We start from the raw sequence: 26,875 nt of genomic DNA on the forward strand, positions 1-26,875 counted from the left end.
CAGGATGGGAAATTATTGTGGGAGCAGGAGCTGTACAATAACTTTGTATATAATAGTCCTAGAGGATATTTTCATACCTTTGCTGGAGATGTGAGTCTCAACATCTTTGAATATCTATTTTAAATGTCTTTTATTTGCGTAGTAGCTTCTTCTAATATAATTGAGATCTTCACCTTCATTCTGTAAAGTTAGTTATAAAAGTACAATATTAATTATTCCTTGAAGATTTTTGTTTATAAATAGACTTTTGTGTCTCAACTAGAAAACTTAATCCATAAGACAGAAGCATAAAATGCACTTATTTTCAACTCCCTTTAGTGATAATACATTTAACACATTTTCACTTGCAGATGATGCTTGTGAAGTTTCATGTATCCTTAAAACACAAATTTTTGCCTTTTTCTCCCCTTTGATTTCAGCCTACAAGATTTTGCTCAAATTTGATAAAGTATGAGCTTTAGAAACTTGATTAGTAGATGAGCATCCCTAGGTTAGAATATGTTTTAAGACTCTGGTGCCAAATTTACAGTGTGGTGTTTTTCTTATTTTTGTTTTTTTGTTCTTTTTTTTCCTGGTTATACCTTCAAAAGGTATAAGAAAACATTTAAGAAAACCTTTGAAGCGTTTTCTTAGTCATGGGTGGGGGGGAATATTAATGTTTTTCAGACATGTCAAGTTGGTCTTAATTTTGCTAATGAAGAAGAAGCTAAACTATTCCGAAAAACAGTAACAGATTTACTTGGACGACGGCAAAGAAAATCTGGTAAATATTCGAATTAATCTTAAGTTCAGGCTTGTTTATGTTTTGGGGGGGAGGCAGGAAATTACTTCTATGTCTGAAAGCTCCTGAAGGCATTACTGCCATATTTATATGTAGAAGTAATGGCATTATGAAAGCATGTTTCATTTTTCTATTGTGCAAAAAAAATTCTTCTGAAGTAACTTTGGTGCTCTTTGCTGTAAGTTTCTGTGCAAGTTGGACTCCAAGGTTATGGTGTTTGAAAATATAGACCAGGAAGAAGCAAAAAGGGTAAGCTGTCAGTGGGAAAACTAGAAATCTTCCCGTAAGCTGTTTTCACATTTGACTAAACACTCTTTTAGCTCTGGGCTGTTTGTAACTAATCTGTTTAAATTCAGCCCAAGTGGGTTGTAACGAAGATTTTACCATCTGGTACGTTCAGTAGTCCATGTGAATGAATTATTGGCATTAGTCCAGCGTTTAGTAAAGAAATGTCTTTTATTCACAAGCAGTAATCTTGTCAGAAGCCAAGAACAGAAGACATAGTGTGTCTGTAGTGTTCCTAGCAGTGCAGGACGGTCTGAAGCATGACATGTATTTTGCCAGCTGCAGGATGCCTTAGAAGCATGGTCACTATTCTAAAGGGAGCTCGGGCTTCTTACAGATCCTGTCTGGGTCCTTTTATGAGGAGCCCATTAGCACCTTGCCTGTCTGACAGCCATGTGACCATGAAGAATAAGCTGATGTTAAACATGGGCTGGGCACACATGGATGTTCTCAGGCTTGCTGTAAGCAGTAGCACGGGCTTATGTCCAAGCTACAGGATGCTTTTCTGTAGTCCATTCTGGACTTGAATTGCACTAGGAATGCAGTATAATCCAATGTAAAGAGGAATCCCTGATCTTGCAATGCCATCCTTGCAAGTGTTCTCAGTAACCTACATGATCTATGTAGCCATTTAGATTTCCTTCAGGTGTGGTGCCTCAAGCACAGAGCATTCAGTCCGGAAGCTTAACTGCTTTCTTTAAGTTTACCTATGGGCAGAGTTAGAATATGGTAGTATGACTTCTTGAGAAGAAGTGAGGATACTAAGAAATGACATTATTAATGTATGTTTCTGTTTTGTAGAGTAAGAGTAAACTTGCATCAACTTGCATCCCCTGTTCTTGAAGTTTCATTCTATTAACTATTATCTGTCTAAAATATTGTGCTACAGTGCACAGACATGACTTGGGAGGAAATAAGTATCCAAGTTGTTGGCCATGATAAACTGTTCGAAAATAAAGTGGTTCCGGTCAAAAAACCCTCCCCTGTTCACAGGATGATCAAAATTCTGCATGTAGTTTTTCTTCTCAAGACAACAAAAGTTTTCCTGCTTACACTTTGAGCAAATGTCTTGGTTTGTGTGCTCAAAATCATGTGTAGGATGAGCTTACTAATATTTTTTATTTTTATTTTTTTTAAACTACACATTGAAGACAACTTAAAAAAAAGACTTTTTTTTCATGTTCAGTTTCAAAGCAAGAATTAAAAAAAAAAAAAACAAGGATTTCCTGGAACAAGCCACCAGATGGAGTTCTGTATTTATGGCATGGACAGGATTGTATCTAACTGTGATTCTAAAATAACAGGCTTTACACTTCTGCAAGTCATAACCTGATTTGCAAAGTGGCATAATACTTCTTAATGCAATTAACTTCTCAAAAATAGAAGCTGTATAGCCTGGTATTTTTGATGTCCTTTCTATTTAAAGGGATTTTGTCACTCCTGTGCCTTCCAAAATATTTCATTTCATCATGGTGCCACCTGACATATTTTCTACTGAAATGAGTACTCTGTGATCACTTAGCAGCATCTTTTGCCATTCAGGGCTTGCTAAGAGATTTTTCCAGGAGTCTTTTGGAAAGCTGTTGTCATTGGGAGGCAGCAAGAACAACAATTCTTCCTCAGAAAGCTATGGCTTGAGGCTGAGACTAGTATCGCTATGCAAAATATCATCTAACAGCCTCAAAAGGAGGCTAGCTGTCTGCTCTTTTTCACTGTACATGAAATGTATTCCAATGTGTGGACAGCTCTAGAGTAAGCGCATCTGGAGTTCCACAGAGATGAAAGTACAGGTCCACACTGAATGTACAAAAGTTTGTTTATGGGGTGAGTGTAATAGAGAATAGAATGAGAGAAAGAAGAAAGAAAATGATTGAGGTGAAGTCTTCATATTTTTAATATCATTCTGCTTTTCGTCTAGCTAAATTCTGATTTAAAAAAAAAAAAAAGTCAAAATTAGTTTCTTAACCTTAGGAAGAAATTACTATAATCAGTTAATTTCTCTGGACTTGCTTAAATGGTCTTTATACTTAATTCTTAAAAACTGATCCCAAATAGTTCCTCTTAGTAAGCAGATTGAAGAAACATTGAACACAATGTTTCTCTTAGTGCTTGTCGGTTTGGAACATTCACACTTTGGGTATACCTGCACACAGGAACCATGAATTCTTTTATTTTCTTACTTTGCATCAGGAATGTTGATGTGTGTTCACACACAGGGACTGTCCTCTTCATGTGCTGAGCACTTAGCCATAATTTTGCAGCAAAGTCTTTAGCCTTGTTTTTAGCTGCCTTTGAGGTAGAAGGTTTGAGTGCTTGACTAATTTTATAGACAGCTTGTAGTTCTGGAGTGGGAGCTTTGTTAGCCCTCTCAGAAGCTCTCTGCTTACCATGCAAGCTTTAGCTCCTGATGACCTTCCTAATGCACTTCAGGAACTTCATACAGTGGATGCTGCATATGGAGAACATCTTCTGACTCTTTGGTTACAGCTTTCGTTTTGTCTGCCTGGGAGACAAGCATATCTCTGAAGTGTTCAGCTTGCATGGGTTCAAGTCTAAGCAGAGATCCCTCTTGTTTCCAGGAATACTTACTGAAGGAATCGTTGTGTTTCTCGGACATGGGCAGTTGGTGCAATTGATGCCTCTTTTTGCATCATTAGGCATCTTCATCCTCAAAAAAAGAGAAATTTCTCTGATAGAGTACCTGCTCTTGACGCTGCTCTCCAGTCAGGTCTTCTGCACTTCAGAACAGGAGATCATATTTTTCTGGTCTGCAGTGGCAACTGTAGAAGAACAGAACTAGTGACTTTTGGCCACAGATTAACCTTCTTATATAAACCCAGCAAAAAATACTGGAAAAAGTGTGTAAAATGTCTCACTTTGTTTTCTGTTACTTTATCTCTTGAACTCTCTTTCTCCTAATGAAAATTGTAATGGATTCCCTTGATTTAGCACAAGGTCACTCAACATTTCCTATGAATGCCTAGTGCTTTTGCCAGCATCCCATCCTGTGCCAGATGACTTGCTCTCAAACCTACGCTCTCCTTTACTGTCTCTGTGAGTTGTTCCTTCCTGGATAGGACTGTAAGTATGCTCCAAAAGTTGAGCAGTCTTTTTGGCAGTCCAGCATGAGTAGTTTCTTACCCTGTATATGCTTAGGGAGAGAGAGCACAGTATTGGGCAAAAAAGCCCCTTTTTGTCCCCTAGACCTGATACCTTTTATTGAGGATTCCTTGCAGGGGCTTGCTGTCTCTGTGCTAAATAAGCTCTGTTGTGAGCTAAGAGACAACGCTTGTCCTTGGAAGGCTTGCTCAGCCAAAGATGATTCTCGGAGGTTTTTGGTCATATTCGTTCTTTACTCCCACCTGAAGATCAGTATACCAGGTCAAATTGCCTTGCACACTTAATTGTGGGGTGGATTTTTTTTTTTTTTGGGGGGGGGGGGGTACAGATCAAAACAGTCAGATGCCTGCTCCCTTCCTTGGGGAAGACTGTGTTTGTGTCTTGAAAAATATAATGGGTTGGCAGTTTTGGACTAGGTCCCTGATAGATTCCAGATACTCTAGATTTAAAAGGGACCATATACAGTCTTTCTTATGGAGCCATGTTGTGTGGCAGGGGGAGATGATAAACTGTGCTTGCCCACATAGGTACTGCTAAACCCAAAACTTTTCAGAATGTGTGTGTAGGTATGCCTATAGTGTAAATGTAACTGTGAGCTATGTGTCTTGAAGGATGATTGCAGTAGGTAAATGTCTGAGGTAGATAGCGATGAGTAGTAAGTGAGGGAAATTCCTTTTAAAGGAGAGTTTACCATTGTAGGCTGACAGTAGTGCCTGAGACTCCTAGGTGTGACATGTTTGCAACTACATTCTAACATGTCAAACAAAATTCTTCATGCTCAGTGAAACAGTTATTAGTACTTAGGCGATTGAATTCTGTTCCCTGTTTTTCAGTTATCCAGTGAGTAACATTGGGTAAAGTGACTTGCCTCTGTCTTATATTCTTTGCATATAAAACCAAAATAATTGAGAAGTGCTTTGGGGTCTGTGGGAGAACATCACTGCTTAGAAGTGCTAATTGTATTTCAAATTAAAATTAAGGACCTGTCTCATTCACTAGTAATCAAAAAGTATAACATTATTTGAAGTCCTGTGTTGATAGGTTGTATCTGAACAAAGTCATTTGAAAGCTGCTTGTTGACTCCAAAATTTGGTGAAGTGTTCAAAACGTCTGAAACTCAGCCACTTCCTTATGTTCAGATTTAGTTTGCTCACTTCAAATTAGTGTTTATTTCTAAGATGTTTTTTATAGTTTTGTAATGCTTAATTTTGTTTTAGTTGGGCAACAAGTAGGCTTTAAAGATATTCTTAGGTTCTTAAGAGTAGGTTCAAGGTCATTCAAAGCTTCGCTAGAAAAATAAAATTTAGAATGAGTTTCTGGTGATACCGATGAATAAATAGTTCTTTTCCTTCTTTCAACAGAAAAAAGACGAGACCCACCAAATGGTAAGCTTTTTGCATGAATTACTGCATTTTATTTTTTGCCCAATTCTGTCAATTACTGTTAGTGTATATCTTTGCTTTGGACTTGTTCAGGATAGTTATGTGGTGGAGAAAGCAGTAAATTTGTATTCTGGAGGTTAGTATATTTGTTTTGCTTCTGTTCTTTGGTGTTTGTTTAGTTCTTGCTTGGAAGATTTGTGGCTTAGCTGGCACTTGTAAAGTATATTTTTGGAGGAGCATGTTTTATTTCAAGTAGAACAGAAGCCCTTCAGCTTAAACTATGCAGAAGGCTTTGTATTTTTCATTTGCTGCTGGGTCTTCAGAATACATGTATATATGGTTGATATACAGAACCTTGCTGAAATTAAAACATAGTTATAGGGGAGGGTATTTATTTAAAGATAGGTTTAATCATGACAGAGTTCATAAAACACCTCTAAAATCTGAGTTTCAATTTATCCAACTAACCCTGTAGCATAGTCTTTTGGACATATATTGTATGTTGTTCAACTTTAAACATTTTTCTTTGCATACAAGGATTATTTGAATTTATTTGCCTCAAGAATACATCTTGCTGACATGAAGATGCAGGCTCCTCAGGAGATCCTGCCATTACTAAATTGATAGAAGGAATCAAAATTAAGTATAACTTTGATCGAAAAATTTTATTGTTTATTCCAAGATCAAGTGAAAAATGCACATCAGTGAATATCAAGCATAAAGTCTTTAATCTCATTATGAGCCCACACTGAAACTAAAAAGTGATTTTAACCTGTAATATTTCTGTTGGTGATCCGGAGTGTAGGTCATATTGCCATGTCTATTAGTTTGCTACTTGAGCAAGGATATCGTCAACTGATTATCTGATGTCCCTAAACCCTGAGGAGGAGTAGTCTTAAGTCCCTAAACCCACAGACTTGAGGAGGTAGTCTTAAGGTTATACTAGCCAAGGTGTCTAAGCATCTCGGTAAGTCACGGAAGTAGGTAATTGCTAACTAATCCTGACTTATGGGAACTACTGATGGCCTTTATTTCCAAATAAAGCCTCCGCAGTGTAGAATGTGTCTCCAAAAAAAATCAGTGTTTCTGTTCTCATAAACACTTTAGTTTTGAGGAAGCACAGGCAGTAATGTTGGTAACTCCAGTTTAGCACAGGCATTTCTGATATCCATTTCTTCAGCTGGATTCCTTCAGTTAATTTGTGGTAATACCAGTGTATGATCCTCTAAGTTTCCTGAGCCTTCAGGTTGTAATTGTTCTACCTTTTCAGCAACATTTGCCTCCCCTCACCTAAACAGTATCTTCCTGATAGCAGTGTCTGCAGGACAGAGGGAAAGAAAAACAGTAGTTGTGATGCTGTATAGCACCACGTGCCACAAAAAAAAAAAAACAAAAAAAACCTTTTGTCTCTACTGTAAATCTTCACCTCCAATAACACAAACAAATCATTTGTCTGACTTCTTATGTTTGACTGAAATAAGATTTAGGAAAACTAAACCTGTGAAAACTTTTGTACTGAAAATATAAATGGTAGTTTCCATTATTCATCCTGTCATAGCTCAGGCAACAGCAGCTTCTTGGAGGAAAAATACTGATGGACTAAACTTGCATGCTTTCATCCTATACATTTGTGCTGAATTGTTCTATAAAAGACATAGGCTTATGCTCAGTGTTTATGCTTTACAATCACTAGTCAAAGCTCTGCATTTTACTAACCTGGGGTGTCCATATTTCTTTCATGAACTGTCTACCTTTCTTTTATGATTTCCTTGAATTGTATAAAGCTTGTCTGCTTTATTGATAAAGGAACTAAGGTTTGATTAGCTGTATTCCTGCCTTCTGTAGTCTCAGCTGAGACAGGCTTGGGACATAGGTTATAGCCTCAGATGATGATGGCCTTCAGACTCTTCATTTCAGTACTTGCAATTCAGCCTGGAACAGAAGAAATAAACTGTCAGTGTGTAACTGAAGAAGAGCTCTTGTAGGGTAACTTTTTTTTGTATTGCTTTCTGTACAGTGAAATCTTTCCCCCCAAAAAAATGGATTACTTGCTTTTTTTCCTGTACTGTGTATCAGTACCTAGTTACTTTAAAACTGAAAAACAGCAACAGTCACATTTCTGTAATCATATGATCCATGCTTGAAATACTGTGGGGTATTTTGTTTTAGCTGGGGCTTGTTTGGATTTTCTGCATATATTGAGGTAAATGTAGAGTTGTATGGGAAAAACGCTGTAAGATATGATCTTTCCAGTGGTATGGATTTGTTTTTTGGGTTTTATTTTGTTTTTACAGAATTGCAGGATTAAATCAAATTAGCATTAACAGTTATATAAAGCGTATTAGCCTGTAACTTCCTGGGATTTACGTTCTGCTCTCATTTGTGATGACGAGGTCTCTTTATGCAAATAAAGAGGAGTTGTGGTGGTTGAACTGACCTCTTAGTGAAGTTCCAGATGAAAGGAGGATTTGTCAGAGAACTAGTCTTTGAGGAAATCTCTAAAAATCATGTGACAGATTTATTTCAGCTGTTAACTAGAACAGTTTACAGTTATTCTAAGGCATCTGTTCCAGGCTACAGACAGCCCAGAGAAGTTCTAAAATACAAGAAATTTTATAAAGTAGAAAATATTTCAAAATGTTTTGTACCACGTTTGCTGGAGCCCCATCTGAGGATATCACAGATATTGATAACAGTGGATGCTTAAAGCCACTGTATTGTCAGGTACTTCCTAATGATGAGCTCTATATGCTTCTCTCATCTTCATTTATTGAGCTGTCTACACCTTATGGGGAAGGTGCATGTATTATGATGGGAAAATTTTTACTGGATATAAATATGGCAGTTCTAGAAGAATATAATTCTTTTCAAGGTTCTTGTATCCCTCGTGGACATCTAAGATCTAAAGCTGATGATAAGAATAACCAAAGATCTTTCTGTGATATCTAGAATGAATATTATTAGTATCAAGGAATCAGGCTATCAGCCCTTAAACTGAGTTCTGGTGAATAAAATTTCATTTTGAAATTTTTCTTCACGTAACCTTTTATGGTTAATTTAGGGTTTTACATGCAAAAAGCAAGGCATATATTGAAAGGCTTTGTCAGTTGTGAGTATATTGGGAACTTTACATGTTTTATTTTAAATTTCAGTATAGCTTGAAACTACAAATATCTATAATAGTGAGAGAGTATAATCAATGATTAAATAGAAAATGAGCTGCTACAGTGTTTCATACTAAGCTAATGAAATAAAGACTGTAATTGTCCGTTCATCCTGAAGATGTACTTAACTGCACATTGTTAAGTTTTGAGTTGATAGTACTGGACAATTAGTGAATTTAATGCTAATTTTAAGTGTTGTATATAAATTGCTGTGCATAGCAATATGTGGTCAGTTTGTGTTTTAGTACTCTCAGAAGACAGTTGTCTAGACTGTAGCATTTCTAGTTTTGTAATTGCTGCTAGCAGAAAACACTTGTTGTTGCTTGTGCTGTTTTCATGCAGTTTTAAATCTTGTCCTCAAGCACTTGCACTGGAATGTAGGAGCTGCCACGCGATTTCAGATGAGCTTTGTCTAGCCCAGTGTGTTGTTTCTTTTCTTGTTTGTTGTTCTGGTCGATACTAGACACTACCTACGGAGGTGTTAAACTGCGCATCCGATAATTTACCTATCACAGTGCCTGCTTCTTTCTGATTCAGAGTCTGGACTGTGTAATCTAAGGCTTCAGAAGGCTGGTCCCTGCAGAAAGTTTAGGATGACTGAGTACTCCCTACAAAATGCAGTTGTGAATAGATGATGTCAAAATAAGGTTCTGCTCTACCAAAGTCTGATAAATGTTTTTTCTCATCCACTTCAGTATAAGGTTGGAAGCCTGAGTTTAAGATAAAATATTTTAATTGACTTGCTGACCATTGGGTAGCAACTCAGAGGGGAATGGAAGATGGCTTCAATTTTGGAAGAATGAAATTACTTATCCTTGTAGGTTTTTTGTTTTATTTTTTTGAGGGGTGCACATGTGCACGCACATGTGTACATATATATCTCTATATATAGATATTTATGAACAACATGCTTAAATTACCTCTTAGTATTTAAATACTACTAGCATTTGCTTCAGAGCTATCTTCAGTGAAAGCTGAAAACCTGTGTGGAAAACCTGCTAGGTATGATTCTTTACTAGTATTATGTAAATAACAAATACAACTAGAATGCTAAAATTGGCAGGAGTATAATTCAGATACATTTAAAATGACTAGATTAGTAATTCAGAATTGTTTATCTCAAGAATGAGGTGTGAGAATTTAATTCATAATTTGAGTGTTTAATTTGTGTTTCCAGTGCTGCTTTTATTGCTAGTACTCTTCAAGCTCTTTTTATCTGGGTCTTTGATTATTTTGTGAACCTGTCAAAGAATGAAAAATAAAAAAAAAACCTGAATAGCTCTATAAATACTCTGGTGCTTCAGAGAGGTGATAATGTATACAGAGTGAAGTCTCTATACAGTCTGAAATTCTTGTGTTAAGTTCTGTGTGCTGTAACAGAAATCATTCCCATTTGAAGCTTGCTAAGCAAAAGATCTCCTTTAAGATCAGTTTACTGTGCTGTCAAGGTAGTGGTATGCTGGTGTTACTGTTTTATTTATGGAAGTCAGAGTACCTGTATCTAGGATTGTAGTTGCACTTGTTTCTGTGTAGAAACATACCTTAATGTTTCTTATTCTAATGAATAAAAAAGTTCATGAATTCTGTACACATCTTAATTTCTTAATTTCAAATTATTTCCTTTACCAAACTTTCAAAAATTAAATTCCAGTTTACAAAACTCTTCTGGCCTTGCTCTGCTGTAACAACATTTTTTTCTTCAGCAAATAATTTAGTTTATACTTCTGACATCCAGAACTCAGATGCATGTGGCATGTAGAACAATGGCTACAGTACAGGTATCTTCCCATTCGGGGGAAAAAAAAGGGGCGGGGGAGGGGCAGTTAGTAGGTTTAAATATGGTTTTGTTGAAACACAATAGTAAAAATCTTGTACTTTCGCTTCACAGGTCCAAATCTACCAATGGCAACTGTTGATATCAAAAACCCAGAAATTACAACTAACAGATTTTATACTCCTCAAGTCAACAATATTTCATATACCAAAGAAAAGAAGAAGGGAAAAACTAAAAAGAAAAGATTGACAAAGGCAGATATTGGAACACCATCTAACTTCCAGTAAGGACACTTTTTGAGATTTGTCAGTTACACATGCAAGTGCTCCAGGCTTAAACTGTGCAACTGTTGTCATCTCAACTATAGTAATATGAGTTGGCATGCTGTGAGGTTTAAAGCAAGTTACTTTAGACACAGGTGAAGTTTACTTCCGTTCTAAACAAACACAAAATAACTTGCTGTTCTAAAGTAACTCAAAAAACAACTTAGCTGCATAAAGATGCCTAGATTAAGTGGTCAGCTTAACAGCCTCATTGATCAACTTTTTAACATTGCTGTTCTTAGGCTATGTCTGCATATTGTCATACAAAATACATGTGCTGGTTTTGACTTGGTATGCTAGCGGAAACAATATAGCCATGTTGTTATCTTTGGCTTTCTGTTTGCAATGTTACTTATTCTGGTATGTGGGCTACCACCTGTATTTTGTGATGAAAGTACAGGATGCACTTGCACACCTGTTAAGAATCAATCGAGTTTGTTTTCTAGCATTTCTTAAATGATAGCTATTGTTATAGATGGAAAATGTTATTTTGAAAAGCTCTGCTTCAGTTTACTGAATTGTTAATGGTTTTTTGAGCTGTCATTTGATGATTTGATCTTCTGCATTTTAAAATAAGTATACTTTGAATTCCTGTTGCTTTAACAAATAAAAAGCTTGAGTTAATTACAGGAAAGATCAGTTTCCTTGAAGTCTTAGAAAATCAGTGTTAGGATCACATCCCAAGTTAGTAAATCCTGTTCTTTTGAAGCATTCTGTGGCATCACTTACACTGATCTGCTTTTCTAGAGTAAAACTCCATAAAATAATGGTAGTGTTACCAGTTACTGTAATATTATAATTATAGTAATATTATTATAGTGTTTTGAGAGAATGTTCTGTAGAATAGGGCAGAGGACAGAAAATGAAAGGAGAGAGAGGCTAAAATGCATTTCTGACTAGGCTGTATTTGGACAATTCAAACATCAACTGAGCAGAGAATTGAAGTGCTGTATCTGTTAGTCACTTAATATTGAAAAACACAGAAAATAAGAAAATGAGACTTGATCTGTAAGGAAAATTGACTAATGATTGGTAGCTGGTCACTACTGTGGCTGTACTGATGCAGACTTGGCACAGGCAGACAAAACTGCAAGTCACGATTTGCCTTAACGTACCTTGCCTTTGATCAGAACTGTAGGAGGGGTGTTAAGTAGCGCGGATACATATGTTGAGTATGAGACTTTGTTTATAATGTCTGTCAGGCTTTGACAGTTGTGGAACACTATGTGCACTCATAAAATATTAAAGCTGTCCTAGAAAAGCTGAGAATAAGATGATAAAATATTTAATGAAGTTCAAACAAAGGATACGTTCTAGTTCATGTCAAGATTTGTATACAGACTAATGTTAAATGTAATTTTAAATTGTATGTAGTGGAACTTTGCAAAAGCAGCTTGAAAATGTATGGGTGTTTTTTTGGTGTGGTCCCCCCCCCCCTTAGGTTCTAGTTAAGTTTCCTGTGAATTGCAGCTAAATGTCACCTTAGTGTATAAGATACTTTAATTACTGTTTTTATGCAGTTACGAGAAAAATAATTTTTGGAATTGTTAGGAGAATATATCAGTTGAAGTTGTATGTAACTTGAGTTGTGATACTGATGAAGATGAACATTGTCAATGTTATTTATTCTGGATCAAAGTGGTAATCAGTAAATACAATTTTTGAATTCCTTTTGTTATCCACATGTGGACTTTCACTATTCTGAGCAGTTCAAAAAAAAAAAATCAAACTGTACTTAACATTAATATAACTTACTGCTGTATACACTTTTTTAAAATAACACAGGAGTTATGGTTACCTTACAAATATTTCCAGAGGTTTGTTTTTAATTGCAATGCATAATGTGTTGTGGTCATTATGTATAAGTAACTTATTTTCCTCCCTTTGAGGGATGAAAATAAATGAGAAATAATGTTAACATTTTACTTCATATGAACTTTAATATCAGTAAAGTGCAGTAATAATTTCTGACTAATAATCTCATGCACACAAGCTTTTAAAAGAACGTTATGAAATGCACAGGTATGTGGAGAGATAGCTATAAGATTATATTTGCTAGTAAACTTCTGTTAACTTGCCTATGCCAGTTAATGCATTAGAAATGGTTATGAGACTATATATTTGGAAATACACATCTAGCTTACACAAAGCAAGCTGTATCTTAACATCCAGAATCATACCGTAGTGATAAGTCTGACCATATGTTGGTAATGGAAGAAATTTAATATGCCTTCCATTTAAATAGAATTTCATATATTTAAATTATATTAACTTAAATATTTAAGCAAAGCAGAGGGCTTCCCTTTCTGCCTTTTCTGTAATATAATGCAATTTTTAAATTGGACTTCTCCTTTTCTTCTTACCCCTTGAGCTAAGAAGTCAACTAGTCAGTTATACCAAGACCAAAACCTGAACATAGAACAGCATTGTCATGAAGGAAACTTGTACTGTGGTGGTAATAACAGACCCAAGCCCGGATCCAACAACCATTGTGCTAGGCACTGTAAAAAGACAGCAAGACAGTCCTTGCAGTTTGGCACGCTTAGTCTAAGCTATATTGGCTGGTAACAGCTCACCTGGTATTTCTGTAACCGAGTTGGACTTTCTGAACTCTCAACATCTTGTTTTTGTAGAACTAACCCTTGGCAAGAAGAAACTCAAAATTTGGAGTGCTGATAATAGTACAGTTCTGTCTTTTATAGCCAACAGGCAGTTGTGTAAAGTGGCTTGGAGAGACACAAACTCTTCTGCTGCCTTTTTAGCTGATTAGAGAATCAAATAAAATAATTCTTTAATATCCACATGAAGTAGGTACTGGATTTTTAGGGGAGTAAAGGAGGTTGGAGTGAAGCCTAGGAAGATGGCAACCTTACTTTATTTCTCTGAAAAAAACAAAGCGAATGGGAGAAATGTCAGGAAAGTGGTTAGACAGCAAACCGTGATGGGAGGGAAGAGGAGGATTACAGCCATGTGACATTAAAGACCTTGGCAGAGGCTCTCCTTGGTCTTTGTGCAGCCCTTTTATTAGTATCAGTATGTACTGCAGGATGGTATGGAGCCTGAACTTTTTGCCGCAGGCTATAACCTAAGGGGAAAATTGGTTTCTCTGCTTTCTTTTTCTCACAAGACAAAAAGTGAGAAGAAGGGAAGTATTGTTATTCCCCTCACAAGTGAGGCACTGATGTGTCTAATGAGATCAAGGTAGAAGCTAGGTAGTGATTCAGATATCTGGGGGTTATTATCTTATTTTAAAATTGCTATTTTAAAATAATTATTTTGGTTAACAAGATTCTTTTTACTCTGTGGATTAAATGGACTTTTCTGCTTTTTTAGACACATTGGACATGTTGGTTGGGACCCAAACACAGGTTTTGATGTAAGTAATTTAATGCATTGTTCAACATACTGAATGGTTAAAAGCTGAAGAGGCTTTTTAACTTAAGTGGTTGAAGATTGGCATCAAATAAATGTTAATTCCACATCACATGATTTTTGAACTGCTTTGTTTCTGTAATTCAAACATAGAAAGATGATGGAGGAGCAGAAGGGAACAGGAATTTGGGATTAAGGGGAGAATTTGTAAAACTTAAGTTTTTGTGTTAGGTACATCCCCCTCCTAAAATAGTCCTTTCTGACTGAAAAATCCAACCCAGAGACGTGTGCTTTTGTTTTTGCCGCTCCTCCTAACTACATGGATTTTTTTTATTTTTTTTAATACAAATACAAATTAAAAAAAATACAACTGCTATTTCAAGGTACTTGGAACTGATCTGTTTAACTTGCAGGTGAACAACTTGGACCCAGAACTGAAAAACCTGTTTGATCTGTGTGGAATTTCAGAGGCTCAACTAAAAGACAAAGAAACTTCAAAGGTCATATATGATTTCATTGAAAAAACAGGAGGTGTGGAAGCTGTTAAAAATGAACTGCGTAGACAAGGTGGGCTTCCTTTTACTTCCACGTCAGGTTTTGCTGGGGTTATTTTGCCTTAAAAATTGGACTGTAAGCTGTTAATGATGATCAGTTTCTGATATTCTTCTCTGGACTTCATGTCACTGCAGATATATTGGATTTTGTAATGCTTCCGTACATCATACACTATGGAAAAAAAAAATCAAAAAAAGTCTGTGCATCACCCATGAGAGCACTTTCTTCTAAAGACTAAAGATCGTTTCTATGTCAGTTAAGTAACTTCCAGTAATGCTTTACTGACTGCAAAGCTATGCAGTATATTTCATGTGGATTTTTTCAGACTGCAAATGTATATTTTATTTATAGTCTCAATCTCATAAATAAATTAAACTCTTAAAAGCAGTATTTCTTTTATCAGTTATAGTAGTAGTACGTGGCTGACAAGTATGTGTGGTGTCCATTTAACCCTAGCAGCACTGTGTGATGTGCCTTGCAACAGCCGGAGGCCTGCAAATTTGATATAAATGTTTAAAGAAACCAGAGGTGTCTCCTCTCCCTTTCACCCCCCCCTCCCTGTTTAAAGTAAAAGTAGCGTTTTTTGATCAGGGAGGTCTGATTTAGGTTTCTGCTGTGAGAAAACTCTAAAATAAGTCATTTCCAGCCTAACATTTAAATACATTTTTGGGTGATGCATTATCTACTGCAACATGGCAAGTCAGTCTGAAAATTACACTACCAATATCAAACTTCAAAAAGATTGCCTAGAACACTTTCCAGGAGAAGTAGGATATGAAAGCTGTTGAAATTATAGCCATTTCAAACTGGTGAATAAATTTTTCTAGTGCCTGAATACTGTAGATACAGGTTCAGGGTACAGTAATTTATTACATTTATTCCTTAGGTCCCCCACGTTGGAGTGGTATGTATTTGAGCTGGCATCCAAGCATATGTTCCAAACTATTCATGCTGCAACTGTGTGATTCTTTCCTAATAGATAAGAAATCTTAGTCCACATTTGTTTGACAATGATACTAAATATTAGTCAAACTTCTTTGTTAGTCAAATTGCAAGCAAAATTTGAATTCTTAATTTTTGTCTCAGTAACAAGTCTGTCAGTTTCTTTATATAATCTTAACTCTGTTTAAATGCGTACAGAGTTCTTGATATCACAATGCCGATCACAAACTTCTTAGATTGAGAAGATTTGCCTTGGAGTCCTATGACTAGTTTAAAATCCTTTAAAAATGCTAGTTTTTCTAATATGTATGCATTAATGTCAAGTTATGACCACTTTGCGTGCATGCAATTGAAAGAGTAGCTGCCTCGTCTTTAATGTGCATGATGAATAAGATCAGGCTTTTGCTTTATGGTAGAGGTAGTGTAATGCTCCTAAAAGCTCTAATTCATCATTTCAGTGATTTAATCCAGAAATATGTTATGTGGTGTGTTGTCTTGACTGCTGTTTGAAGTGTTCTAATTTTCCACTGAAATGCACTTTCCTGTGTTCTGTTGCAAGAATTTCTGTGCTTATGTATTCAACCTGCTAAGATACTGAAGAGAGTCACAGTCAATTTATTGTTCTGTTGAAACAGAAGTTACTTCTTGGTTTTTCTTACCCTCTATCTTTGGTGTTGCTGGGTTTTTTTGTTGTGTTTTTTTTTGTGATGATGCTGTCGATAGACTTTACAGCCTCTTTGTTAATACCCGTGTTCAGATTAACTTGCATTTATAAAAACTTTCTTTTTTTCCCCTCTGTTACAGATGTTACAGCTAGCTATAGTCCTGTGGGGGTGGGAGGAGACGACTCCAATACAGGATGTGGAACTTTCATTCATTTCACTTTTCAGTTAAAGTGCAGATAAGCCTTAAAAAACCTCCTGAACTGTATTTTCACAGTTTGGATGTTGCATATTTCTCTGGATATGATACAAATAAACCCTTCTCCTCAGGAAAACTCGTGTTCAAGATTTATAGACATTACAGACTCTGGAGCCTGGCCATGTTGTATATTTGTATATCATTTCAGTAATACAGAAAGACTGTATACTTGCTGAATAAGTTATATTTGAAAACAATTGCCTTCAGTGGCCCAGAAGGAAACTAAGTTCAAGTCAACTGAAAAGTGACTTTTTTCCATCAAGAATGTTGATAATATTTCTTTCTGGAAAAATTTATGAAGATGAAGTTTGAGAGGAGATTCTTTGCTTGTGTTTTTTTTTTTGAGGGGGTGGGGGAAAAAAGAGAAATTTATATGAAACTTAGGAACATGACACTTAAGAAGGGTATGCCTTTCTATATGATATGCAGGGAAGGAGGCATTGGTGTTTCCTGCTTCAAGTTCCCTTTTCAGGGATTTCTCCTCTCTTTCATTGCAGACAGGTTGCTTTCTCAGCAGTTAACAGGAAGGGGATAATAGAAGAGGTAAAAATCAAGCATCTTTCCTGAGGACCTTTCTTGAGGGCAAAGTCCTTTTCACAATCAAAGCATATGCAATCAAACATGACTCTTTTTTTTAATAATTCAGGCACCATCATATTGCTAAATAGTTGCATGAAACAACCACACAAAGTATAGTGCCACAAGCCATTAGATGCTTAATGGAAGAGGAAATCTAATTGTGCTATTTAAAATGCTGTTAGCAGAGGAAGTACATTTCAACACAAACTCATAGAAATGATCCTATGCACTGAGGTATCTCTGAAGTTGTTTGCTTCCTACAGTCTTTTTCATAACAATGTTGTTGGAACTAATTTTCAGTAAAAGGGAGTAAGAGTCAGAGTTCATAGGGTTTTTTGGAGGGAGAGGGATTTCATATATTTCACTCAGACTTTGCAGGCATAAAATCTGAAGGAAAGGCTCAAAGTAGCTTATGTTAGCAAAAATAAAGATTGCATAAAAATATTGTTGTTAATGTTTGCCAGTTTCTTCAAGATTAATCTGTCCAAATACCTAGAATAAAATATAGGTGCGTAATCATAAGAAAGATCATCCTCATATATTTTTCCAGTAACTCATGAAGCAGGTTTTTGGGAACACCAGAATGAGTTACCTCACTGAAGCAAATTTAAAAAATGCTTGTACTATTAACAAGATAACATTTCTAAATGAGTATTAGATCATGTTTGCTTATCCTTTTGTTTAAAAAAGGTCCTTTTGAACACCAAGTATAGAGTGGAAGAAAGTTTATTGCCTAGTGATGGTACTAAAAAAGCATTTATTTGGGAGGTACTTTCCATGACAGAAAGAAGCAAACTTTGAGTGACATGTGAAGGCAGCTTTGCTCTAGTGAAGCAATAGTCAATGGAGAGAGATGTGGTTTTGTAACAGCTTCTCTGCTGTTGCCTACTGAGGAAAACTAACTTCAGTAGATTAAAGTTAGTCTTTATGAATGTCCCCTGTCATCTGTAACTTGAGATGCTGCATCAGCAGTACTACTTCACTATTTGCTGCCAGGTATGTTTAAGGATGTGAATGCATATGGTTGAATATAGTGTGCTTGACATTGTATGCCACCTCCTCCCAATATTAACATATTTCTAATTTTTTTTTCATTATTAGAAGATGATGCTTCAAAAAATATATTTCTCAGTAATTCCCATATAAATTAATGGATAGTCTCCAGAGTGGAAATTCTGTATACTTCCTTTTAAGTGTATTTTTTAACACCTTTCTCTTTCCCCTTCCCCTTCTGTCGTAATTCAACAAAATTTTGAAGGTTTCTTTTGAAATCTTACCACATTTTGTCATGGGAAACTAAAATGTTGACTTAAGGTATACTTTGGATTATGAAGGAAACTACTACTGTAGGGACCCCCCCCCCAAAAAAAAAAAAAAAAAAGACACAGCTTGTTTTGTGACTTCTTTTTATATATTGCAGTTGCTCCCTGCAGTATTCATTCTGTGCTTTCAAAATATGTGACAGAGACATAGGGGCTGTGTTCAGCTTAACTTGTGTTCGTATAAGTGTAGCTTATCTTCAGCTATTTTCAACTTAATCCAGGACTAATAAAACTTTCACAGGCACAGAGATCCTTGTAAAAGGCAAGGTAAAGCCTGGTGGTGGTTGTTGTTGTTTAAAAATAAAAATAAAAACTTGTTGGCTCTTTCTGTAAGTCTCCAGAATATTGAAGAGTGGTGAGTAGTATGTAATTATATATTCTGTCTTGTTCTGTTTCAGCTCCACCTCCACCACCACCATGCAGAGGAGGACCCCCTCCACCTCCACCACCACCTCCCCATAGCTCGGGCCCTCCTCCTCCACCTGCTAGGGGCCGAGGGGCACCACCTCCACCTCCTTCAAGAGCTCCCACAGCAGCACCACCACCCCCACCTCCATCTAGACCAGGTGCAACAGTGCCCCCACCTCCTCCAAACAGGATGAATCCTCCTCCACCACCAGTGCATTCATCATCTGCACCATCTGGCCCTCCTCCACCGCCACCGCCACCAGCAAGTGGGTCATCTGTGCCCCCGCCTCCGCCTCCACCTCCACCCCCTCCTGGTCCTCCTCCACCACCAGGCCTTCATGCAGAGGTTGACAACCAGCTTCCAGTTCCTGCAGGAAACAAAGCAGCACTCTTAGATCAAATCAGAGAAGGTGCTCAGTTAAAGAAAGTAGAACATAACAGTCGACCAGTGTCCTGCTCAGGAAGAGATGCACTATTAGACCAGATACGACAGGGTATACAACTGAAATCTGTAAGTAAAGCTGTTTCTTATCCAAGTCCCTAATGGAACTTGCAAATGGATAGAGTACCACAGCATGAACAGTAACTTGTGGCTTTGTCTTGGGCTGGATCATATTTTTTATAATTTTTAAAATAAGACTTTAAACAATACTACTGGACTTTTGCTAGATGAGTATTGATACATGAGTTTTTCTTATTTCAAATTCACTTCTCACTTTTCAGTAAAGCTTTAAATTTAAAGAACTTTTGCAAGAAGTACTATGCAAAGATTTCTGGTTTCCTGAATACTTCAGTGAAAAATAACTGCAGAGGACGGGTTCAGCGGTAATAGTGCTATAAAGCAATCACTAGATTATTTCTTGCCATTTTAGAAGAGACCCGTGCTCCGCAAGTGTTGCAGCTTGTAAGAAGGTGGCTGCCTGCACCCATAGAGGTTGCCTCTGTTCCTGCTGCAGCTCAGGGTATTACTCGATCTGTTCTTTAGGACACTGAATATGTGCAAGGTAGTTCTTGCCTGCAGATACAGGACTGCTGTTAGGGTAACTCCACCCTATAGGTTGTATTAAATGTATTCATAGTATTAAGTTAGCCTAAGAGCCTGGCAGCTGACATCTAGAGGAGGTTATACATGGAAGGTGATCCACTTCTAACATTACAGTAAAATAAACCAAAAATACCACACTGATAACACTAAATTGCAAGTGCTCCTAACCTAAGACTAGTCAGTAGTTAGAATGGTTGTAGAAGGTATGTGGGAGGAAACAGAAGGGAGGATTCAAGATCATCATTGGTTTTTGTAAAGCGAGGAAATCAACATCTTCCCACCTTAAGCCCCATCAGCTGGTCCCAGTGTAACCATGCTGAAAAACAAACTCTTTCCTTGCAGATGACTGAATACTTTTTATAAACAGATTTTGCATACTAAAATGTGTAAATCTAGAACTTCTTTCTGTAATCACTGTCTATTTAGGAGTATACTGCTTTTAACAAATTTGAAGTCTGCAGAGAAAAGTTTTATGCTGTAAAAATTGCAGAAATATTGAAAGTAGTCATAGTATCGAGTTTTCCTTGTGTAAGCAAACTTGCTGACATGTCTAGGTCACTTAAGTACTGTGGCCCAAGGAAAACAAAGGCTGTGAAACTTTAAACAAAAAAAGAGAGGGGGAGATGAAGTATATTTAATATAGTATAGCAGTCTTTAATTTACTAATAAACATGTAGGTCCAAGACCTTATTTCAGTTTGAGATGCTTGAGGTTGCATATTTCTTTAAAAAAAAAAAAAAAAAAAACCCTTAAACTAGAACACACTGCACACCTGTGGTAGATGTACAAAAGATAACACATCTCTCTGGCCTTTGAGCTCTGAAATATGAGGGTTTTCTAGAGTTTACGGATTTGCTCACCTGAATTACTCAAGCTTTTAAAAATTTATGAAGTCGGAGAAAATATTTTCAAACTTTCTTATATCTCTAAGAATAGGCCATCTCTCTCTCTCTCTCTCTCTCTCTCTCTCTCTCTCTCTCCTCTTTCTCTCTCTTCCCCCCTTATACTTTAACTTCTGTTTTCTCATCACTTTTACCAAGTCCCGTCTTCAGTCCTTCATACTCTGTAAGTGTAATTCATTTCTTTTTTCTCTCTTCAGTTATTACTTTTCATCATCCTTCATTGTGTTCTTTACACATTTTGGTTTAGACTGCTTATTCTCACAACTTTCATCCAACCTTCAGCTAATCTGATGCTCAGTGCAAGTTTTTTGCTCAACCTCGTTTTTACTGTTACAAACCTCACTTACTCTCAGTTCTGCTTTTTTGTCATTCTTTTGTGCATTTGATGCTTCTGGTGTAAAAAGTGTGAGGGCATATTAATATTTAATTGTCAGTACAGGTATGCAGTATCAAAGTCTGTATTACTTTCAGAAGGAAATATCAACCCAAAACAAACTTGGCTAACAAGCCCAAACAAGAAGAAAATTTTGTTATATACTAGGGATAAAATAGGTAGCTTGGGGAGCTATATAATCATTATGCCTGTATGATTACATTAAGAAGCTTTCTGTTAGCTGAGCGCTCGCTTTCTGATGTATGAGTTGTAATATATAATACCAGTCTAGTTAGTTCATACTCAAGATTATCTGCCAAAAAAAAGAATTTCTGACTTTTTTACATAGGTCTAGCTTGAGCTAAGGAAACTGAAACTGTAGTTTCACTTGTCCTTCTGGCTGAAAATAAACTCATCAATTTTATAAGGAGAGTTTGTCTAGAAATACACAAATTGTTTTGCTTTTTACTTCTTTGTGTCCTTTTTTTCCAAGGTATCTGATGGCCAAGAGAGTGCACCACCTACACCTGCACCCACCTCAGGAATTGTGGGTGCGTTAATGGAAGTTATGCAGAAAAGGAGCAAAGCCATTCATTCTTCAGGTCAGTCTGATAGAATTTTTCTGACCTCAAGGTGTCTATTTAAGTATTAACATTTCTGTGGAACATAAAATATTAAGCAAAAAAAATGAATTTCAGAATATAATCAAATACAGAACGCTCTAGACAGACCATTGGTGATGGGTTCAGTGGTCACACTGAGCTACTTTGTGAATTACTTGGTATATAGTAGTTTGCAGTAATACTGACTTTAAAATTACAAATCAGGGTTAGTAACCACCTCTTCTAAAGACTTTTTTTAATTTTATCTGATATATTTTTATCCACTAGATATCTAATATAATGTTAGTCAAAAGAATATTTTGGAAGGAAGGCTTTTTTTTAAAGCTTTTTGTTTCTAGAAGCCAAGGCTCTTGCAGAGGTGCACACTCCTAGAGCTCTGTGGCTTCCAGCGTACTTTGGATGCCACCTGCTGGATAATAAATGAATGACTAGTGTTAACTCGACTAGTCCCATACCTTTTACTGAATAAACTTCTGAAACTTCAATGTGTGGAAAAAGTAAGACTATAACAGTGACAAGAGGATTTGCGTTTTTCAAACACCAGCTTGTAATGAATGCAGTTCAGTAGCTGCAGTGCAGCTATTTGGTTGCATCTCTTCTGTTTAGTCTTTGATACGTTTTTCTTCTACCAGAATTTACGTTAGAAGCAAATCTGCACTTGCACTCTGCAGACCCTTTGACTGAGTGCAATATAACTTATTGATTTGTTGACCTACGTAGTAATTTCTAATTTTACACAAATTGCTTTACACAAATTAAACACCAGAAGGATGCTAAATTCAGAGCTATCGTAGGAGAGAATGCCCTGACCTGACAAATCAGTACTTTTATATGTACAATAATTTAAAAATTGTAGCCTACTAAAATTAAAAAAAGTGGAAGATGGGATAAAGCTAGCAAAAATGGAAGCTGATGTGCGTTACACAATCTAGAATATTCCAGTAACAATAGCAGTCTGTAGCCAACAAGAACTTTTTTTTTTCTTGCTTATGTAGTAAGCAAAAAACCCTTCATATAGTAAATTTGGGGAAGCAGTTCTTAAGTTTCAGAAATGAATCTGTCCTTGAAGTTGAAAACTCAATCTGGAACATGGTGGCCACTCACTTTTTCAGAGAAAAGTAATAGCAGTAAAAGTGTGAAATGAGAACTTGTTTCTCTCTTACAATAAGAGAAGGGGGTTTTTTGTGTGTGTTTGTTTTTCCTGCAGTAGGAAGGCAGTGAGAAGGGGAAGGAATTAGAACTTACATTTTGATAGTAGTTGCAACTTAAATTGAATGTCACATCCAGGGATCTTAGGATCTACTTCAGTATTACCATGTGTATTGTCCTGGCTTCATTGAAATGATTGTTCATTGGTGTTGTCCCCCGCGCCCCCCCCCCCGAAAGTTGTGGAAGAAATAGGTAACACTTCTGTTGTGTTAGTTCTGTGCATGCAAATGACTTGTGCTTTCTTGTCTTGTAGATGAAGATGAGGATGAAGATGATGAAGAAGACTTTGAGGATGATGATGAATGGGACGATTGATCATATATTATATTATATATATATATTTTTTAAGGTGAATGATATACTAAACACTACTTTCTGTCTATGGATTCTGTAAAATTATCATGTAAATGTTCTATCAATTTGCTGTATATTTTTGTTGCCTTTTGCTTTTTTATTAATCTGTGCAATACCTCATTTAATCTGTAAAGGTTTGTCATAATCCTCTACAAAGCTACTCCCTGTTAATGTGTGCGAGTTTACACCTGGATGATCATGTGAATACTTTCCATTCCATCAATAAGGGAGTTTAAATGTAATATGTGAGACTGACAAAAACCTTAATGTAATTTAGTTATAATGCAAGAAGGAAAACACTATTTTCATACCCTACTTTTTCTGTATCTAAATTTTCTTATTAAAACCTAGTATAGCACTATGTTCTTTAAGTGATGCAGCTCTTAGTTTATTTAGCCCCTTCATTTCAAATGCAACATTACATGAATGTTGAGGCTGGTTTATAATATTGCACAGTTTCAAATACATCACAACATTGCAGTTCAAATCTTAGCAGTATGCTTTACGTAAAACAAAATCACTACAGATATGCATAGCTAGTTGTGAAGATTACCTTGTCCTAACTGTAGCAATACAGACTGCTATTGAACAGCAGTGAATAATTGAATGCTTTAATTAGGGAACTGTCTATCTGAGGTCAAACAGGGTGGTTTTACGCTATAGTAGTGGTAAAGGCATCTTTGATGCAGACCAGTTCAGTCCTCTCTTTCCAGCTCTTATCTTTCAGAATTAAGAAGTGTAAATTGCTGGGGGCTATACTGGAGTCTGGCAATTGCTACAGTTTGATTTATTTTTAAAATCAATTTTATGTGTTTTTTGGGCTGAAGGGCTGCATTTAATGCTTGCTTTAATAATGTTTAATTACATTTTAAAATGTGTAGGACATTGGTGTACTAATAAAGTAAACTTAAGTGGTATTACTTTGCAGTCTTTGAGTAATGGTACATAACAAATGCTAAAACACCAGTCCTACATCCAGGAAGTTGGAAAGCCATTAACTCAGAATATACACTTTTAATATGTACTGAACTTTATGGCAATATTCTGTCTTCATATGTTGGCTTTAAGACCAAGGGTTTTGATGAAGATCAAGGACCCTATTACAGGAATGGTATTTGAATAAGTGGACAGAAGATGGTTTCTCATTTCACAGCTTTCACATTTATATAAGTTGTACTTTATAGTGTGGTAAACATTGGCATATCTGCCTATTACAAAACACTAATCTATGCTAGGTGGGTATTTAATATCTGCAGCACTAATTACTGTTACTGTAATTTTCAGGTAGAGAATTTTTTTATTTTTTATTTTAAGAGAGCCACATTATCTGGCACAGAATATTTAGTTAAGTCAGTCATATTTGGAGCATAGTTAACACATAGTGTCCTGGGTCTTTGACTGTAGTCAAGGTATCAAACTAAATTTAGTTTATCAGAATTGTATTGACTGAAACCCAGTGTTGACCTGATCTTGACAGGCTGGACCTGCATGATATGGCTTGGATTTCTAACCCAGTTATAACCTAGTCTTTAGAGAATGAGTTTAGACATATAAAAAGAAAGGAAAGTTACTGAAAGGTAGTGGGAGAGGTAAGGTTGTAGTTAAATTATTCAGAGGATGCCAACTTCCTTCTGAGAGTAATTTAAGCACATAACTTGAGGAAAAAGAAAATTCCAAGTGGTCTAACTTTCTTGCGGTAGCTTTTGCATTGCCCTCTGCTACTGGAAACCCTTCCTACTAGCTTTGCTGCTGTAATGGCTTGAGCATTGAGTCAAGTGCAAGTGCAGCCTGGGTTAACTAATGTCAGTGGAGTTAGGAGCTTGTGTATAAGGAAAACAATTGTATGGCTTTCATATAACTTCTGGCACGGCTTCCTTATTCTTATTGCATATAGGGCACTTAAAATTAACCAGATGAGGCCTATAGGTTTTCTGAACATGCTACTTACTAGATATGTTTAGCTCTTATGTTTTCTGAGTTGGGATTTCTGTAATATAATTATGCATTACAGTTCATTAATCAAATTTCTATTCCAAGTTTTGGGAGCTCTGGTGAAGTTGTGTTGTTGAATAAAACTTTGATTTGTAGATACTGGCCAAAGAAAGGTTTGGGGGGTTTTTTTTGTTTGTTTGTTTTGGTTTGGTTTTTTTCTCTCCATATAAAAAGTACACTCACATTCTGTGGTGTCCAGATTAATATTTGCTTTAAAATAGTGTGTGTACATGATAAAATTCAGGCATAAAGACTGCAATAGCAGTTAAGGTAAAGTCATAACTGCATGCTTCAGCATTCCACCACTTGCACTATGAGCAGAAGATAGCATTTCATGATATTGGTGCATTGTTGCTAAACATTGTAATAAAGGCCTCTCCTATATACTCTGGTTAAATGACTGTCCAGATAGCCTTAGCAATTAACAGACTAGCATGAGGCTTTTGCATCTCAACACTCTATGTGCATAGACAATATCAGCTAGCCACTTGTACGTATGAAATCCATAAAAACTTCTCAATCATTCAGTTTTCCATTTATCAAACTGAAATTTTTAGTATGTGAATTTTTGAAATGTACAGTGAATAGGATGTTGCACTGGTGGCAATTCATCATGGAGCATAATAAAATTAATTTGACCCAACTAGTGTAAAACTGTGGTTGTTTTTTGTTTTTGTTTTATGTGCTAATTGTAGAACAGCTTTTAAAATAGCTGCACATATTGATTACACACTTTGAAAGTGATTTTGGTTGCCTAGCCAAGTTCATGAAGCAGTAAATAGTTGCTGTCAAATCTCAGTAGTTTTCATGTCTCTGGAAAGTTGGATAGTGCTGGTGAATAAACACAATGAGGAAGAGAATGTAACACCCTGTCCTCCTGGCAAATCTGACTGCTGCTCAGCAGCTTCTCTGGAAACAACTACTGCTGCAGGCACGTTCAATAATATAATACAATAACATTTCAAGGTTGAACAAATATAGCTTCATTATTTAGTATTCATTCTGGAATGTTTATTAGCCAACTCTTTTCAGAATGTTGTAATTTATTAGCCTTTTTCAAGATGTAAATATCTTGTACCTAAGACTGTAATATTTGAGCTCATTACATTTCATAACTCTGCTTTTCTCCTCTAAGTCTGAATAGTCTGGCATCTCAAATGTTTGTCTTGTGTACACATTCTCTTACTTTTCTAGTTTTAGGCTTTAAATACAACACAAAGTTCAAATTGTTATTTACAGGGTTTGCTTAAGCATACAATTATTTCCTCTCTACTTAGTGAACAGAAGTTTAAAACATGCTTTTGAAAGGAGGCTCCTCTTTCAAAGTTACATTATTTAATTGACAGCAGTTACTAACATATTCCCAAGTAAGGAGGTTTTGGGGATGTGGGGGGTTTTTTGTTTGTTTTGAAATTTTGTTTGTTTGTTTGTTTTGGGGGGGGTGACTGT

The 26,875-nt window shown here is 36.2% G+C and overlaps 1 protein-coding gene across 1 annotated transcript in view; it reads left to right on the plus strand.

Moving 5' to 3' along the window:
• WASL (Wiskott-Aldrich syndrome like) overlaps positions 1–26,069 on the plus strand; it is a 43,350-nt gene extending 17,281 nt beyond the window's left edge. Inside the window, exons 3-11 of the mRNA XM_026054745.1 lie at positions 4–90; positions 667–763; positions 5,548–5,571; positions 10,621–10,789; positions 14,163–14,205; positions 14,615–14,768; positions 18,919–19,439; positions 21,742–21,850; positions 23,334–26,069. Of these exons, the coding sequence (XP_025910530.1) occupies positions 4–90; positions 667–763; positions 5,548–5,571; positions 10,621–10,789; positions 14,163–14,205; positions 14,615–14,768; positions 18,919–19,439; positions 21,742–21,850; positions 23,334–23,395 (1,266 nt within the window). The 3' untranslated portion in view covers positions 23,396–26,069. The remainder of the gene's footprint in view (positions 1–3; positions 91–666; positions 764–5,547; positions 5,572–10,620; positions 10,790–14,162; positions 14,206–14,614; positions 14,769–18,918; positions 19,440–21,741; positions 21,851–23,333) is intronic.
• Positions 26,070–26,875: the final 806 nt, after the last annotated feature.

This window comes from Apteryx rowi, unplaced genomic scaffold (assembly GCF_003343035.1).
Source record: "Apteryx rowi isolate R43461 unplaced genomic scaffold, aptRow1 scaffold_965, whole genome shotgun sequence".
In the NCBI taxonomy this organism is placed as follows: Eukaryota; Metazoa; Chordata; class Aves; order Apterygiformes; family Apterygidae; genus Apteryx; species Apteryx rowi.